The 18,616-nt window shown below is 39.3% G+C and overlaps 1 protein-coding gene across 6 annotated transcripts in view; it reads right to left on the bottom strand.

Moving 5' to 3' along the window:
• The window catches only part of TPK1 (thiamin pyrophosphokinase 1), a 311,693-nt gene that overhangs the window by 49,465 nt on the left and 243,612 nt on the right, over window positions 1–18,616 (bottom strand). For 4 of the 6 annotated variants that reach the window (XM_035317536.1, XM_035317539.1, XM_035317538.1 and 1 more), the window contains one exon: window positions 14,939–15,050. In XM_035317536.1, the coding sequence (XP_035173427.1) occupies window positions 14,939–15,050 (112 nt within the window). Of the gene's footprint in view, window positions 1–6,384; window positions 6,498–10,858; window positions 11,432–14,938; window positions 15,051–18,616 lie in introns of those variants that run through there. The other 2 variants (XR_004748195.1, XM_035317537.1) reach the window with 2 other exon arrangements.

The raw sequence follows: 18,616 nt of genomic DNA, 5'->3' as shown, positions 1-18,616 counted from the left end.
GCCCTGTATACTCTTTAAAATATTACCGTTTGAATTCATATTCAATACATCATCGTCTTGCCAACAGACCCCATCCTTGCTGAGGAAGAAAGTGTTTACAGCAGTATATAATGATAAACATATAAAGCCATCATCAATCATTCATCAGTTACAATTACCATTTGCATCCATTTATCTAATCACAGTCTGCAGTAACTGCTGCACTTAAGCAGTTCAAAACCACTTTAAAGATGGAAATGTTGAGGATAACTACTGCATAATTACCTTCACATTTTGTAGCACTCTGCTAACTCATATTTCTGTCCCTTTTCAGGTTTAATGTATATTAAATAAAGAGGAATTATTATTTACATACACCCCCACTCACCTACACACTCACATGTACTGACTGTGACAGTGCAGGTGAGAAATAGCAGAGTAGTCTCATAAACCCAATTTAATGCGCAACTTCAGCTGTCTCAGACACTTAGCTTCTTAGTCTATCTCCTCTGCTACTTTAAATACACTGTATCTCACATCTAACTATAACAAAAAAACAAAACCCATCACCAGTACCAACAACAAAAACACACAAGACCCAACCTCCTGTCTTTTTTCTCTCCCCTTCTCCTCTGCAAGATCACCTGCCAGAAAATTATTTCCTACCTGTCCTGGATGTCAGAATTCATTCTCAGCCCTCCCTTCCCATTTCTCTTTTTCATTCCCACTGATCTGAAGATGACAAACACTGGTCCTGAAGTACTGAGAGCTTAAAGGTCAGGTAACTTTCAACGTTCAAAAGCTATACCAAAAAGGACAGAAAATGGTTTGTTCTGCAGTGCCTACAATAACTTAATTTGATGTATGACAAAAAAAAAATGCATTGTTGAAGGTGGAAGGAATGATATTTGTATATTCTTTCACTTCTTCTGTCTTTTTCTTAAAATACAATAATATCCAACTTCCTACACCAAAATGGATGTTTGTCTGAAGAGCATTCTAAAGTTTTGGGGGGTTCAATCCAACTCTCCTCGCAACACTGAAACTGTGATTCCCACCAGCCAACCACACAAACACGCAACTGCTTCACAGAATCACAGTTTGGGTTGGAAAGGATCTAGTTCCAACCACCTGCCATGGGCAAGGACACCTCCCACCAGAACAGGTTGACCAAGGCCCCATCTAGCCTGTCCTTGAACACCTCCAGGGATGGGGCATCCACAGCTTCTCTGGGCAACCTTTGCCAGTGCCTCACCACCCTCAAAGTGAAGAATTTCCTCTTAACCTCTAATCTAAATCCTACCCTCTTTTACATTAAAACCATTGCCCCTTGTCCTGTCTTTATCTGATTGAGCAAGAAAATCACTCTCCATCTTTTTATAAGCCCCCTTTAGGTATTGAAAGCTGCAGTGAGGTCTCCCCAGAGCCTTCTCTTCTCCAGGCTGAACATCTCCAGCTCTCCCGGCCTTTCTTCACAGGAGAGGTGCTCCAGCCCTCTGATCAACTTCATGGTCCTCCTGTGGATTCGCTCTAACAGCTCCACATCCTTCTTGTGCTGGGGGCCCCAGACCTGGATGTAGCACTCCAAGTGGGGCCTCATGAGGGCAGAGCAGAGGGGGACAATCACCTCCCTGCAGTTGGCCCTCTGGGCTGCAAGCTCGCACTGCTGGCTCCTGTCGAGCTTTTCATCCACCAGAATTCCCAAGTCCCCCTCTGCAGGGCTGCTCTCAGTGAGTTCTTCTCCCAGTCTGTGCTCATGTCTGGGATTGCCCTGACCTAGGTGCAGTACCTTGCACTTGAACTTGTTGAACCTCATTAGACCCACTTCTCTACTTACCAGGCTTCTCTACAGCGTGTGATTAAGGAAAAACATCAGATGACCTCTTTGCAGCATTCTTAGATAGTTGCCTAAACAAAACAAAACCCACAACAGTCTAAGCTTATAAGAGAAATTCAGTAATGGGTGCTGCTGGGCAAGCCTGGCCTACAGACGCTGGAGATTACAGCAGCAATTTGGGTATCGTGGGGGACAGAATTGACTTCTGCAGGAGCAGCAGTTGAGAGAGCAGGAACCGCAGCCCCGCACTTCAGCAAGGGTGCTCCGTCAGCCCTCCAGGCTCTCGAACCTCTTGACGCACAAGCTCCACATCCTCATGCTCCAATTCTGCAGACATCCGCTAAACACTCTCCGGCTATGAATGTCAACTGTGCTGTGACAAAAAAAGACCCAACCAAAATAACAAACAAAAGAATCCACATTATGTAAGGAGTGCAGGCTGCACAACCTATTCTGTAGATGGCACTGTATGTTAAACAATGATTTTCTTCTCTTTCCACAGTACAGTTTCTGAGGATAATAACCCAAATGCAGCCTCTAACACAATACAGAATATATATTTATTTAAAATCAGTAATCTTTTCATGGTATTATCTTTCAACTGCAACTCCACAAGTTATCTCCTAATTGCAATAAATCATCTTTATTCTTGAAGTACAGAACTACTGGGCATGACAAGGTGCACTGTACGGAGGCAGAGTAATAGACAGCCCCTGCCCCAAAGAGTTAACAAGACAAACAATAAGAGAAGAGACAGAGCAGACTAATGAGAGCTAATGATGTGTTCCATCCCTGCTGCTGGTCCCCAGCCTGTTGTGCTACCCACTGAGTCAGCAAGTGGTGCTGTGTGCCATGGTAACTATTAACTTTTTTTTTTTTTTTTTTTTTTTTTTTTTTTTAAAGGCTGTCTTCATTATTAGGAACTTCTGAAGAATTTGTTGAAAATGGCATCAGAGGAGTTATGCCACAAAACTGTTAGAGAAATTCTGGAAACACTGGTGCAAAACCAAGATTGACAAACAGCATGTGATTCATTATCCTGGCAAGTTAGAAGATGGCATAAAATGGAAAAAAAATTATTTCACAATAGCTAGTAAAATTATTCAGGAATTCAGCTGGGACACTAAAGTAATTCCAGTAGCATTAAAAGGAATACAAGTTAATCTCAAGATTCACTGACAACAATGTTTGCCTGAGGTATCTGAGATGTAAAATTAATTGCCAGCAGGAGAGGTCCCAAAAATCTAAGTCTTAAACATTTCAGGTCTTTTGTAGAACTATACTAACATAAGCACGTAGGGTAACATAAACCTGCATGATAGAGCAAGTGGCACATGCAGTTTCTGAAGAACCAAACTGCCTTCCTAGTGTATGCTGCAAATGAACAATACAAATCTCTACATATGCTCCCAACAAAAAGCTGTCTTTCAGAGTACTGCCAGTGTTGATCTGCAGTTATCAAAAAACTGTTTGCAGGCTGTTGGAATGTTACAAGGTAAACACATCAACCCTTTGTGTTTTAACATAAAAAGGAATGATACCAAATTATTCTTCTACAACTAAGATTGTGTTGATGTTAATATTTCATTCCAGTTCGTGACATGATGAAAATTTTCCCTGCTCTCTAGTGAGTTTCTTGCATTGTTTGTATAAACAGTCAGTCTGGACTGAATTTTAATCTGGATTGAAAATCTTGCTCTACGTATGGCAGACAAAGCCACAAGAGTATGGTACGTTTTTAGCACTGTAAAAAGAAACAAACAAACAAACAAACAAAAAAAAACAAATTCACATCCACAGTGGTTGATGGTTGATTCATGCAGTCCTGAGTGTCTTGTTCTCTTACAACTCTGCAGACTTACCATATTACCATATTCTGGTGCTTTTAGCAATTCCAATGAAAAATTTACGACTGTTTAAAAACCTGTGGTACGTATCCAGAACCCTTTTCTTCCAGAATTTTTTCATGAAAGATTTACTAGCTGCATGGATCTGACAGCTGTATTGGTAGGAAACCACATCTGTTGAACTACAGGTAAAGGAGCCACATGCAAGAAATATTTGAAAGTCATTTGTCTTTCCATGTCTTCATACTTTGCCCAGACAGCAAAATCGGGAGGAATTCATGTAAATTACTACAGCCAATCAGTAATACATAAAAATATGCAGAGCTAGAAAAGAAAGTTTTATAGCGTTAGAGAGTAAGAGATATTCAAACGGGAACCAGCACTGACAGCTAACCCTGGAGACTGAGATTAAAGTTGCTATCACCTTATTTTACATATAGAAAAGCCACTTCAGGCATTTTTGAAGGTTATATCTCCCGCTGCAAAGTTTGACTTGTAGGAAGTACTTCTGCCCATGTTTAGCTTCACACACTGAATAATCCCCTTATATTTCATGGAACCAGTCACATGTGTGAAAATACATGGAAGGCTAAGTCTTCTGATAAGTTAGGGGGTTCAGTTACCCTAGTTTAGTGAAGGAAAAGGACAGAGATACTTCCAGATTACCATACTATTATTAAAGACGGTGTGTATTTTTTCCATTAATTCCACAAGCTTGGTTTTAAGCTGTAGTGATTTCATAAAACATGAATTCTTCAATATACATTGGATATAAAGACTAAAAGAAGATAAGGTAAGCATGTAAGGGTTTTATAATAATTATTTGGGGGATAAAATTTGAAGAGATACTTGTTTGTATCAAAGCTGTTAATAAACTGCAGAGGTCAGCTGAAGCTCATCTTATTCACAGAATGGGTTGGGTTGGAAAGGACCTTAAAGATCATCTAGTTCCAACCACCTGCCATGGGCAGGGACACTTCCCACCAGACCAGGTTGCCCAAAGCCCTATCCAGCCTGGCCTTGAGCACTTCCAGGGATGGGGCATCCACAGCTTCTCTGGGCAACCTGTGCCAGTGCTTCACCACCCTCTGAGTGAAGAATTTATTCCAAATATCTAACCTAAACCTACCCTCTTTTACATTAAAACCATTCCCCCTTGTTCTGTCACTACATTCCTTCACAAGGGGTCCCTCCCCAGCCTTCCTGTAGGCCCCCTTTAAGTACTGAAGGCCACTGTACAGTTTCCCTGGGGCCTTCCTTCTCTTCTCCAGGCAAAAGAAACTCAACTCCCTCAGCCTTTCTTCATTGGAGAGGTGCTCCAGCCCTCTGAGCATCCTTGTGGCCCACCTCTGAACCTGCTCCAACAGGCCTATGTTTTCCTTATGCTGCTGACCCCAGAGTGAAACACTTTACTACAGGGGTTAAAGGTTAAAACGTCTTAAATCACATGATTGATTGCCTCCATGCCAGACATGCTTGATGCACCTTACATGTGTGTTAATTTTTTTTTTTTAATTTAAAAATTTTCTGTTTGTTACAGAACAAAATAATGAAATACACAGGAAGAAAGCATCGTTTTTTGTGTGTTTGTGTGTGTGTGGGGGGGGGAAGGGGGTGGGATGGAGGGTTGGCTAAATTTCTTGGAATGAAATTTAAAATTTGACATGTAAAACAAATGCAAAACTGACCATGCTTCATCTTCAACTGACTAGATTGAAAAGACTACCTTCAATAGCAAACCCTGTAATTATTATTATTACTATTAAATGATGACTGGAAATATAAAATCTGATAAAAAACAGAATTTTAAATTTTAAGCTACCATCGCCAGATTTCAAAATACACTAAAGAAATGACCTGAAGAATACTGATTCATTAATGACACAATTTTTTAATTCTACATTGTTTTCAGTACTTAATCCAGATTCATGACATCAAAGCTTTCTGTAATTATGTTCTTAAGCTCTATCTATGCTTTCTACAATGGAAAAAAACCCTCCAATATTTCTCTTTATAATTTTTTCCCCCTCTGTTTCTATAAGCAAAACAAACCATATCGTTCTTTCCAACTCCTTTGCTTTAAATCAAGAAGCAAGCTCCTGATGAGTGTTCACGCAGCTGATTAGAAAATTGTCTTACAAACAGCATCATTAAGTGGCATGCCAATCAGCAGTGATACAGTGGTATTGCTGGTGCCTGTGTAAATTATAGAGTAATGCCTTTTGCTTGGGAAACCTAAACGTACAATTCTGAGATTTCTTATTGGCAATTAGATTATAAACGCTGTGTTCTAATGCTTAACAGCATGAGAATATATTCATCACATACTGTATTTGTAGAATACAGAAAGGAAAAAAAAAATCCTAATTGGAGCAGACTTATGAGGAAGCTGTTATGAAGGAACCTCCAACACTGAAAGCTTATAAAAGACAAAGCTTTTTTTGACAGGAACCTGTCACAGAAAAATCTATAAGGACTATAGGATCTCTTGAACTCTATTCCACCCCCAATTACTTGGATTTACTATTTGTTTTATGACATGTACCACCACCGACATAAAATACATTAAGAATATTTGGACTTGTTTGAAAGGTGTCAGTGGTTTTATCAATAATTTATTAAATACAACATAAAGCTTCGAAATATTAAAACACAGCAAACACAGTTACCTCATACTGACCTAGACTTGCATTGATACGAGGTGACACGCTACACACTTACCTGTTAATAGTTAGTTCATGGACTCACATGCACACAGAAGATGATTCTTAAGAAATGTCAAGATTGCAAAGTCACAGACTTGGGACTTATCAGACGCCAGAATTAAAGTTTGTCTGTGAAATTTTAATTCAGGTTCTTCAGCATTCATCCTTTACTTATGCACTCACATTAACCAAGTGGGCCAGACTCTTTCAGTAAACAGTGTTTGCTGAACTGACACATTTTGAGCCCTGATTCATTATAGGGCTTTATGCCTTATTTACTGCATAGATTTAAACAGCATTGAAGGTGTGCATATTAAAATGCTCACAGACTTCTCTGTGGTTTTCAGTACAACAGAACTGATAATGCCATTGCACCTGCTCAAATGCTCCAGAGCAAAGGCACAAATTAATGACAACTGTGGGTGTCTTGGAGATGAGGCCATGGGTTTAATTTCTGAGTATCCTGTGCTTTGCAGGACCAAGGCAGAGCTCTCAGGAATGTCAGGGTGCTGAGCGCTCCACTCACGTGCTGTGAAAAACAAACTTCTGACACACGTGTTGATAGTGCACTTGCTTATAGTAAAATTATAGACAACTCTTGAATTGGTAGCCCTAAGAGCACAAGTGAGAGAAAGTTTTCCTTCTTGTTTTTGAGTCAAATGACTAATGCCATCTCTCATCATTGGATCAATACCCAGCAAATCTTGTGGACAGCAGAAGTAGGTTGTTATCCCTGGACAGCTGTGGAAAAAGAGGGATTGCTACAGCAGAAAAATAACAAGACTGAGAAATGCTGTCCTCAATTCAGGGTTTCAAAAGTGAGTATGTCAACTGTCTACTTAAAACACCCCTGTTGTTATTTTCTCAATCTCTGTGTTCATATCTTCCCATATTTTGATGTTATCTGTCCTTCCTTCTCTCCAAAACATGTCTCTACTCCCAGATGTGATCTCCCAGCATATCCTGGTTTTCCCTCTCTGTTTTTCTTTTCTTGTTCCCTTCCTGTTGTTGCCCTGATTCCCCCATGTATATGCATGGCCCAAGAGATGCTGCAGCAAGACACGTATGTATTTATTAGAAATTTGTATTTTCCAGCTCACCTGGAAAAACAGATTTGCTTAGTGGTCTGTAATTGGTAAGTACATCTAAAATTAATAGTTCCAGAACACACTGATTACAGTTAGTTGTTACTGGCTGATTAATTACACATTGGGATGCCATAAACAACTCACAGCCAAAACATAACTTTTTTCAAATATTCAACAGTCAGTGATGGCATCCACCATACTTCCATCCTCTCCAGAACTTCATACCACTGCAAGGAAAAATCTACCTCTTCTTCTTTTCCACAAACATCTAGTGACAAAAACTGGTAGAGAAAAAGGCGTGTGATGTATCTGTAAATATAAAAAAACAGAAAACAAAAAACAAAAAACAGAAACAGCGTGTGATGTATTTGTAAAAGGTGCAGCGAATGAAGAATTGAGGTATATAAGAGGGAATAGAACTGCTTGTCATTAAGGAACTGGAACAGATCACTGCAGATGATTTTCCCCAGTGTCATGTTTTTGGGGAGAAGAGATAAATCACATACACTATCTACTAAATTGGAAAGCAGGAGTCAGTTCTGCTAATTACTTGAACAACCCCCCAAAAATCCAAGTATCACATTTGTTTGTTAACTGAGCCACCACAAACAAACACATCCCATTTTTTAAAATATACTTTTAAAACTCTAGGAGATGCCAGACATGATTGATTTCTCCTCCTACTGGTTCTTGCCCTTTTGCAGTTCTGCAGAGAACATTGGGAACTGGCAATAACTCACCACATGCCTCAGAGAGCTTTCTTGTGTTTGGGAATCTCTCGGCAATGTGACATTTACATTCATTATGGCTGATTCTGGGCATTTAAATATGAAAACAATTAAAGCATATTTGCAAGGGATATGACAAATGAGCATCTGCACTCTGGCCAATTTTTCACTGACTTTCATTCAAATACACCATGATGTTTCAGCTTTGCCTCTGCAATTGTCCAAATGAGATGATTTCCCAATATCCATATGGGCAGGTTGACTGATGAGAATGCCTTTAGAATTAAACGCCTTTAGTATAAACTCAAAGGTCTCTTTCTTGGACCAATTCTGCTTCTGCAGCCACTGATGAGATTTCAGAGCCACCACTGAAATCCATAGAATTACTGTGCATTCACATCAATCTAAATGGTAGCTCCCTGCAGAGCTCTCTCTTCCCCAGCAAGGTGCTTAGTGTTTACAGTTCCTACCCTTTAGCAGCAGCAGGTTTTCTGATTTTCATGCGACTTTAGTATCCTTACTAATCAGCTGCAACTGAAGAGATGAGGACTATCTGTACCAAAATGAGGCTGAGCCAGTGCACCTATTGTTTCATACCTCCAGATCACATTTCCATTAGCAGAAGGGACTGAAGTAAAAGAGGGGATGCAAGGGAAAAAAAAAAAAAAAAAGTGTTTTGCTCCCTTGACAATCTTTTCACCTTTATTATTAATGATGAAATTAAATTGTGCAGTTGCAGTGTGCCATGGCAACATAGCTAGAGATAAATAAGTGCCTTGAGTTTACTTCAGGATGGTCTGAGGCTGTGGACAGCCATCTGCTTTGTACACAGCTATGATGGAGAACGCTTTTTTTTTTTTTATATATATATATATTCCATTCCCTTCCTGGCAATTACTGCCTGGCACTGTTCTATGGAAGGATCACATATACACTCCCATGTCCTTTTAAAGAAGGCCAGGCTAACCTTAATGCTGGTTTCTGTTCAGATCCAGAGTACTCATGAATCTTTCTGTAAGTGGACTCCTACATCAGTAATGTCTCCGAACAGTGTGATCTGGAAGAGCACGCAGGTTTATCATGTTAAAACTGCCTTTCCAAACTGAATGCCAGGACCCTGCTACAGAAGAGCTGGAACCAAATCTCCCTCCCACTAACTCCAAACATTTGTTGAAATCTATGGAAATGGACTGAAAGTGTGACAGGAAGAACCTCAGGAGATCTTCACCTCAAGTCCCTTGCCAAAGTTTGACCAAGGTTTGAGCTGCTGTCCAGGAAAAAAATGCAACAACAGCTTTAGGGGCTGAGCCCAACTGAGCTCTGTGTTCATCGCTCCTTTAACGTATGCCAAATGATCTTTTTGGTTCAAAATCATTTCATGCAATGCTAAGCAATGCCATCACTGTTGCCTTTGCTGACTTGCAGTAACCCAGTGGGATGCCAGGCTGCCACCATAAGAACATCTGCTTTGTTGGAAAAGTATTTCAGCAGGCCTTGCCTTGTAATAAATGATGTGACCCTGGAAGGCAGACAGCAGCACTCCTGCAGGCAAATAGCTTGCAAAAGGTCAAAAACGCCCAAAGCTTTGGGAGCAGCAGCGTCACTTCTGTCACTCTGCACTACCCAGGTTCTTAGCGCTGCAATGAATAGGGAAAAGATAAATCATCAAAGCTCTGCAGACAGATCCCAGTTGATGGACTGAGAAGTCTTCTACCAGTGAAGAATGAGAAGAGAGGGAAGGACAGGAAAGCAGAGGGGAACAGTGGAGAATTCAGCTGTGAAGCTTTTTTACTTTGCCGGTGAAAATGGATCTCCTTCTGCAAGTGCTGCTTAGTTTGCCTTACTCAGAATGAACTGGGGCAGCAAAGTGTGCCTTATAGACTATTTCAGTTATGAAACAGGTTAGAGTGCTTACAGAAACAGCTTTGCTAGATGCATAGATGTTCATCTTAATTTACTGCGTTTTCCAGAATTGTCCCTCACCCTCTGACTTTTTTTTTTCTTAGGGAGTTACTTCTCTTCTTTCATCTTTTAGTCTCTGCATTTCTCCTAAAACATAAAAACCCACTGCTTTTGCAACCTGTTTGTCCCATCTGCAATGCCCAATGTCAACACAACCCCAATGTAGTGAAAAAAAACAGTGCAAATATTTCACTTCTACTAACAATGTAAACAGCATCAAAAGGATTTTGAATCCTGTTTTTCTACCTGTGAAGTTAGTTGTCAGTGGATGCTCTGCTGCTACAGTTAGAGGAAGAAGGTCTTGCTCCTGTTGTTATTCCTATTGCCATTTGAAGTGAAATGACTGGCATTCTTTTGAATGGCAGCATTTTACAGCAATTTAACTTTCTGCCTAAAGAAGCCAATTTGCATGAAAATTATCTGGAAAGCACAATCACATACACACACATTTATATATATCTATATGCTGATATTTTCAGTACAGACATGACATACAGCATATCAAAGGCCAGAGGGATGAAGAGTAAATTAGCTGGCAAGATTATTTTCTACAGTAATTTACTAGAAAAGGAACCATTTCTGAGAAAAGTCTACCATTACCCTCCAACCTCTTCTACGGTGAACAGTGCAGCTGACTTCTACCTTCATTCTCATTCAAGTTCCATGAAAGCACCACTGAGGACCTAAATAAGAATGCTGGGTAATTCTGGCATTATTGGATTTTTCTTTTTTTATTTGTTAGGCATGGGAGCTGTTATCAGCAAGCAGCCAGGTGAGTCAAACCAGATAAAGCATTATCTGATTCCTGTGCTGTAAATCAGATTTTAATAGAGAAGAGATCTGTATCCCTTTGGGAGTGGAAAGAATATGTTTATAATGTGTTCTGAATGTGTGCTGCACAGTATAGTAAGTATGGATAAAAATATTTTATCTAATCAATTTTCCACTTTATTCTCCAAGTTCTTTCACCCATAAGATGAGAACTAAAACAAACAAATGTTCTGTTTTTGCCAACTACGACAAGCATGCATAAAAGCATGCATACATGTTGCATCCTTGCACAGAAACACAAAAATACTGAATTCTGCAATATTAGAAGTATAATCAAGACATCAAGTGCGTTAGTTTCTGAGCTGGCAGAATAATTTACAGATTTCAGGTTTATCTATTTCAGTCATTGAAGTGAGAGCCTCGGTATCCTACTTGCAACCCCACTATAGCTTCTGTCTTAGGCATTTATCCTTGTCTTTATCTATTCAGATGCTATGAAGTCTCATGACAGCACCTGTAGATTAGACACAGATAACGTTTGACTACCCCTTGAAGGTTTTACACATTTTAATCAGCAGAGTAATCCAGATATGCTCAGAGAGAAATCTTTGTTAAACATTAAAAACCTTGATGCAAAGCCAGCTCTTTCTTTCACTGCAGTGTTATTTGAATTTTGAGTTGCTGGAAATTATTGCTTGCAAAAATGAGGGCTTCCCTCACACCTACCCTATCAATTTTCGACTGTGCAGACTTAACCAAAATTCTGAAAATAGTTTACAACCAAGGAACTTAAAAATATTTTGAGGACTCAAAAATTAGTTTTTTAAAAATAAAATAATTTGTTAGATCACGTTCTATTAATTTCATGACAAAATGGGGAAAAAGGCTTGTCATATCATGTTTGGATTGAAAATTTCTTCCATGATTTACACACCAAAATATGAATTTATAACCAAATCACTTTATTCACTGAGGTTTAGGAAAGTGTGTCATAAAAATGTCATTAATAAGCAAACAGGGAAAGCACTGCTGCTCCCAGACATCAGCATCAGTACAGATATCCAGGTCAGACTTCAGTGTCTTCTCATTCCCTTTTCTCGCCAGATGAGCCTTCACTTCTCTCCATTGCAAATTATAGGAGGACTAACAATTTTATAAGTAATAGCAGAAGGCAGCAGGAAAGCCAGGAACACAATGAAAGCTAATATCAAGCTTACATTATCTGACTATAAGGCTTATTTACTAGGAAAAAAAATCCGAGTCACAATTAATGACATGCTCTATTTGATACATTGGTTTCCCTTTTGAGGATGCAACTCCACTTCTATTTGTTTCATCAATATCTGAACAGTAACCTGATTCAAAATTTGTATTTGGATGAGTAAAGTTTAGCTCCAGTCACCTGGGAACAAGATCAATTTCAGGTTGTAATGGCTTTGGTGTCTCAGATAGATTAAATATATTCAAAGAATACCAGATTATTTTTGGTTTTATTTATCTGTGATGATAATGCAGAGAAATAATTCCTTCACTTACGACCTATGAGAACCACAAATACTGAGTCTGAAAGTATAGCCTGTAACAGGATGCAGTGTACATATCACTAGGGAAAACACAGTAAATGTCTGAGGTTTCCTCTAAGTGATGGAGAACAACAATGACTGGGAGAAGAAGGGATGGTGGTGTTAGCACAAAACAACAGTCACTTAAATACTTTTATTTGTCTTCCAGAAAAAAAGAAAGACTGAATTAAGTGTAATAAAAATCCCAGTAGGTCTGTATCTAGCTATGCCTCTTAGGAAACCAAGAAGTCTAATACAGCATAATTAGAATGCTAAACATTGAAGAAACTGACTTCTCAAGCCAATCCTAGATATGAACTATTACAGCTTTTTACCACTGCACCTTGTGCGCCCCTCAAACTGGTACAGGTAGACTAGTAAACCCTTTCTTGTTAAGGACGTGTGAAAAACTTTGTTTGAAAGAACAAAAATCTCTTATTTTGGTATAGGGTGACATTTAGTTTCAACAGATGAAGGCAAATCATAACGTCAGGAGTAACAAAGCCATGTAACTTGTGATAGCAGACAGACCATCTTTAAAATTACCATCTTTCTAATCACCCCCTTGTAAAACTGATTAAATTTATGACATTAAACTCCAAAAAAACCTGATGTATCTAAAAAACAACTCGTTTTTAAACTAATCAATTAAAACCCCAAGAAAGGACTGTAGCCTCACCGAGTCCACCACATTTTGACCCACAGCCTTTTACAGAGTGATAAAAGCTTCAAAGATGTTCTCTTCATTAATCTAAGGCTGGTTTGAGCTTCTTTCACCTCACTCTGCAGGGCAGAAAATTCACTGAGAAATGGGTAGCCCCTCAGTGCAACAGGGCATAAAATTCATTGCATAATAGGAGAGAAGCAGATGAAGATTCAGTAACTTACTTGTCAACTGTACTTATCAGCACAAATGAAAATATTTGACTTTATCAACTTAAGAGAACTGTCCCTTACACCATACATTTAGCTCTCACAATCCAGTTTAAGAGAATAAAAATATCACTAGCCAGACAGCTCTCCATCCCTCCATCTGGCAAGTCTCTCATATCCTGAAATTAATGCCATATTTGTATCTTTCATCATACTGCTTAATTTCACATACTCAAATCCTCCGTGGAACAAGACACTCCCCAGATTAGCACACAGGCTGCTGGCCAGCACAGTGGGTAAACCTCAGATTAATCATCTGCCAACAGGGGCAATGCTCGGCAAACTGACAACCACGTGTCCTTTCTACACTTTCTACATGGAATAATATCTCTAAAGTCTGGCCATTACAGCAGACTGCAAGATCAGAGCATGAAAATTACTGCTTTGCTTCCCTTAAGTTCTAATAAATAAATAAATAAAATACCATTTTCTTCAGTATATACAGGCTGAATGACTCAGTGTGGGAAGAGAGAGCAGGTGGATGATTACATCTTTTTTTGTTGTTGTTGTTTGTTTGTCAAGAAACTTCCTTTCTCTATAGATAGATGTCCCAGTTCCAGACCAAACATGCTTTTCCTACTTTAGAATGAGAAAAAGTACCATAGAATCACAGAATGGTTTGGGTTGGAAGGGACCTTGAAGATCACCTTGTTCCAAGCCCCCGGCCATGGGCAGGGAATCTCCCACCAGACCAGGTTGCCCAAAGCCCCATCCAGCCTGGCCTTGAACATCTCCAGGGATGGGGCTTCTCTGGGCAACCTGTGCCAGTGCCTCGACACCCTCACAGTGAAGATTTTATTCCAAGTATATAATCTAAACCCTCTTTTAGTTTAAAGCCATTCCCCCTTGTTCTGTCACTATAGTCCCTGACAAAGAGTCCCTCCCAGCATTCCTGTAGCCCCCTTTAGGTACTGGCAGGGCACTCTAAGGCCTCCCTGGGGCCTATTCTTCTCCAGGCTGAACAACCCCGACTCCCTCAGCCTCTGTTCATAGGAGGGGTGCTCCAGCCCTCTGATCAGCCTCGTGGCCCTCCTCTGGACTCATTCCAAAAAAGAAAAAGATGTAATTATTCAGAGCTGAAAAAAAGACAATATACATCTCCGTGGAAGTGACGTGGCTTTAATAATCTGTATCACGTTATTATTTGTCTGTTTTAACTTCAGGGCTTTTAACTAGGAGTTAGGCTCCTGCAGCTTCCCCTCCCTGGAGGGCAATGTATCAAGATGGTAATGTATCATGACCCCAACAAATGCTCTATTAAAACAGCAGAGTGACTCTCAAATGGAAAACACATTTCTGCCTGCAATATCTCTGTTTTAAATATAAATCACTTTTATATATATATATATATATATATTCACTTCTAGAAACAAATGGCCTGGCAGGGATCCAGTGCCATGCTCTGCCTTGCAAACACCCAAAACCCTTTGGCACCAGCGAGGCTGGCGTAAAGGCCGGGTCATCCAGCGGTGCAGAGGCGTGCAGCTGTGACAACAAACCCACCACCCAGGAGGCACCAGACTTACTGAGGTTCCACCTGAGGCCGGTGGTGGTGACACTGTCACAGGGGTTCCCGATGGGGATGAGGCCGCACCAGGCACCTTCCAGTCCTGTGTCCACTCGCAGCTCGTGCTTGCCCTGCAACGCAGAAAGGCCACAGATCAGTGCAGAGTAACACGGTTACATGGAGTAATAACAGCCAAGTGAAGTTAAGACACATTTTTTTTTTTACACCTAAGGGAAATTCAACTTGTATCCATCATTATGGCACATATGAGAAATGGCAGCTATTAATGACAACAGGTTTGTGGCCAAGCTTTTGCAAAGTACTCAAAGACCCCAGGTGAACATCTTCCAGATATCAGCTTATAAACAGACACAGTGAAGAGCAGATAGTGGAAATCTTCCACAGAATGGAGAGAAAAAGCTAAATTTCAGACTCCTGGCACAGTTTTTATTTTAAGAAACTAATTTGTTTATTATGACTAGCTACAACAGCAAATGAAAAAAAGTGACAAGATCAGTGGAAAAATCATCCTCTGGTCTTTTCTGCATAGGTAATTCATTCTTTCAAACAAACGTGAGCTTCATCTGGAGGAAGGTTAAGTTTCTTTAGAAATACGGGTTTCTTTGGGATTTTATTCTCTTGTGGATCCACAGGCAAGTTAAATCCTTGAGCATGTCTTTCGTACACAAATTCTTAATCGCTACAAATAATATCAGATCTATTTTTTAATCTACCAAAATAATAATAAAAAAAACAACCTCTGAACCCCAATGCATTATTCAGTGAGTATGTTACTAAGCAAGAAACCAAGGTTTATAACAAAAGAAAAAATAAACAGTTGAAGGATAAATCTCATAAACGTCCAAAACAGCAACAATACTTTCTCACAGATTTTAATTTGGGGAATGTACTTAAACTTTTTTCTTTGTGTCCTGTCTGTCCTCTCATAGTCTCCTTCAAAATGCCTCTGCAAATGTAAAGTCACTAGTTAGAAAGTCAAGACTGGAGGCAAAGTATCTTATTACTGAGATGCTGATATCTGAGGTGTTTGACAGATTCTCCTGTTAATGCCAAATGCATTATGAAGAAACAACTTCAATACATGTCATGCTCTCAGTTAACAAATGAACCTTGGAAAAGCTGTCAATTAGGGAGTATTGGATTGCATAGCTTACGCCTGTTTGATTGTTTTCAGGGGCAACATGAAAACCAATCCAATATCATCTATCTTCTCAGGGTGTCCAGCTTCATGTGGTGATGAGCCATGTATTCCTATAGTGGTTGTGAATGCTTGCCTGCCAAATTCAGAGGTGTAACAAATTCAGGCTTGATAACCTTTTAGCTGTGCAATATGCCATGCTACTTCCTAGCTGTATGAAGAAAGGAGGAAAAGGAGAGGAGAGGTAGGAGTGCAAGCTCTCTCATGAGGCAATCACAGATATTGTCTATAACGATGCTGCCGATGAAGGAGAGAACAAAGGAGTGGGACTGTCCTTGATGAATGTACATATTGCTGCTGCTCAGGGTTATCTGAGGAGAAAACTCACTGCTTTCATCTATTAAAAAGAGAGGTAAAAGTAACTGGCCTGACAGAGAACCTAATCAAGCTCTGTATTACTCAAAACTGTGCCTACCTATTCACTTTGCATTTTTCATTTTCTGACATTTTGGCCCAGTTTACTAAACTGAACCAGTATCTATAAGAAATTTATGTAGAAATCTGTCTTTCTGTTCTCAAGAAATAAATATTTAAAACAGAAGATGCCATTATCAGAGGCTTGCCAATATCCAGGATTGTATTAAGAATCTTTCAATATTTGATACTTGCCTAAAATGCCATTTCACACTTCCTCATGATTATGTGAGAATCTTGACTTTCTTCCCTAATAAGGCCAGTTCCTAGCCCTCAACAGTAATAGTAATTTCAAACTAGGAGCCCAAAGGGCTAAATTGAAGCCAGCAGGTAGGCAGGAATTAAAATATTAAAATGCACATTATTTTTGTAAACAAACAAACAAACAAACAAACAAACCCTCTCAGCTGTTAAGCCAAACTCATTGCTTGGGGATTGGGTTACTGTTATTACGCAAGACAGATTTTAAGACTTTTATTTATTTAAAATAAATCAGCAAAGGACCTAATTATTATTGGGGACCGTGGGGACAGAAAATGGAAATGATCATTGGGAAAAAACAGACAAACAAAACAAATGAACTTCCAATTTTTGCCAAAAAAGATTAACAGCTAATGTATTTGTCCAGTAAGGCTCTAAAGACAAAGCACTGCAAGTCTGCCACATGGGAAATTAGGTGCCCAAGCTTATCTTGGAGTTTGCAAGTACAGATCTTTCAACCACAGAACATGGAAATCTTATTTGCAGGAGAAAAGGAGGTTCAGAACTTGTAATTTGCAAATACAAGTATTAATTTGTTCTATTTAAATCTCTGTGATTAAAGGAACAATTATATACTGACACTTAAAATATAAAACTTTGTTCAGTTTCTGCAGAACTCAAAGTTCCAAAATTAGGATTAAAAAGGAAAACCAAAGTTTGACTAAATAAATCCCTTGCCCTGCTCAAGTGTTTTGTCTCTGCAGGAGGTAATTGAAATATTTTCACATTTTAACTTAAGAATCAAATATTACCATGTTTGAATGTTACTGGTGATAAAATAATGGCAAATAATACAGCTGCATTGATTTTTATCTTATTAAGTCAGTTTTGAAAAACATTGATCAATCATCATTATTGATTTTTTTTCTTCATTTTGTCTGTCATGCCAGGAAATAAAATCAATTTCCAAGTTCAGCAATAAGAAGAAAATGTCAGAAGATATTTTTAAGAATATTTCATCCATATAGGTTAAACCTTCTGTTTTGATCCAGATGTCTTCTGTTATAAGAAAGCATTTTAATAGTAGTGGTTAAACACCCCCTCACTCCAACACTTGTTGCTGAGGAAAGACTTAACACCATAGTAGTTGTTCTCTGTCACATCTCATAAGTCAAATGAATAGAAGCCTGATTGCAAACAACTTGTATGCCTAACGCTACCATATCTGAGACTATAACACACTAAAATCCTTAGTCAAAAGCTTGCAAGCTCAAAAGCATGTGAACAGTATCAAGAAAAATGCTGATAGATGCTATGCGTGCTCAGGTAGCCTGCTGGCACTTCATGAAAGCATAAAGAAAATGACTTATCCAAGTGTTTCCAGTCCAAACATACTGCAATAAATGTATACAATAAAATAGATACCAAGCAAGAAAACACAATGAAAGAGAGAGATAATGGGAGCTGCTCTCCAGTAGTGCATTCTGGAGGGACATAAAGGGGAAAAACCTGAAACCTGGAGGGTTAGAGCTGAACACAGAAGAGAGGCATAAGGCCAGTTAACAAGATGCTGAGGATGAATAAGGAGTCAACATTAAACTGTTTTAAAAAAGGAAGGAAGGAAGGAAGGAAGGAAGGAAGGAAGGAAGGAAGGAAGGAAGGAAGGAAGGAAGGAAGGAAGGAAGGAAGGAAGGAAGGAAGGAAGGAAGGCAGGAAGGAAGGAAGGAAGGAAGGAAGGAAGGAAGGAAGGAAGGAAGAGAAGGAAGGAAGAGAAGGAAAGAAAGAAGGAAAGAAGGAAGGAAAGAAGGAAAGAAAGAGAAAGAAAGAAAGAAAGAAAGAAAGAAAGAAAGAAAGAAAGAAAGA

This window comes from Oxyura jamaicensis, chromosome 2 (assembly GCF_011077185.1).
Source record: "Oxyura jamaicensis isolate SHBP4307 breed ruddy duck chromosome 2, BPBGC_Ojam_1.0, whole genome shotgun sequence".
Lineage (NCBI taxonomy): Eukaryota > Metazoa > Chordata > Aves > Anseriformes > Anatidae > Oxyura > Oxyura jamaicensis.
This window is presented reverse-complemented; position numbering and strand designations above follow the sequence as displayed.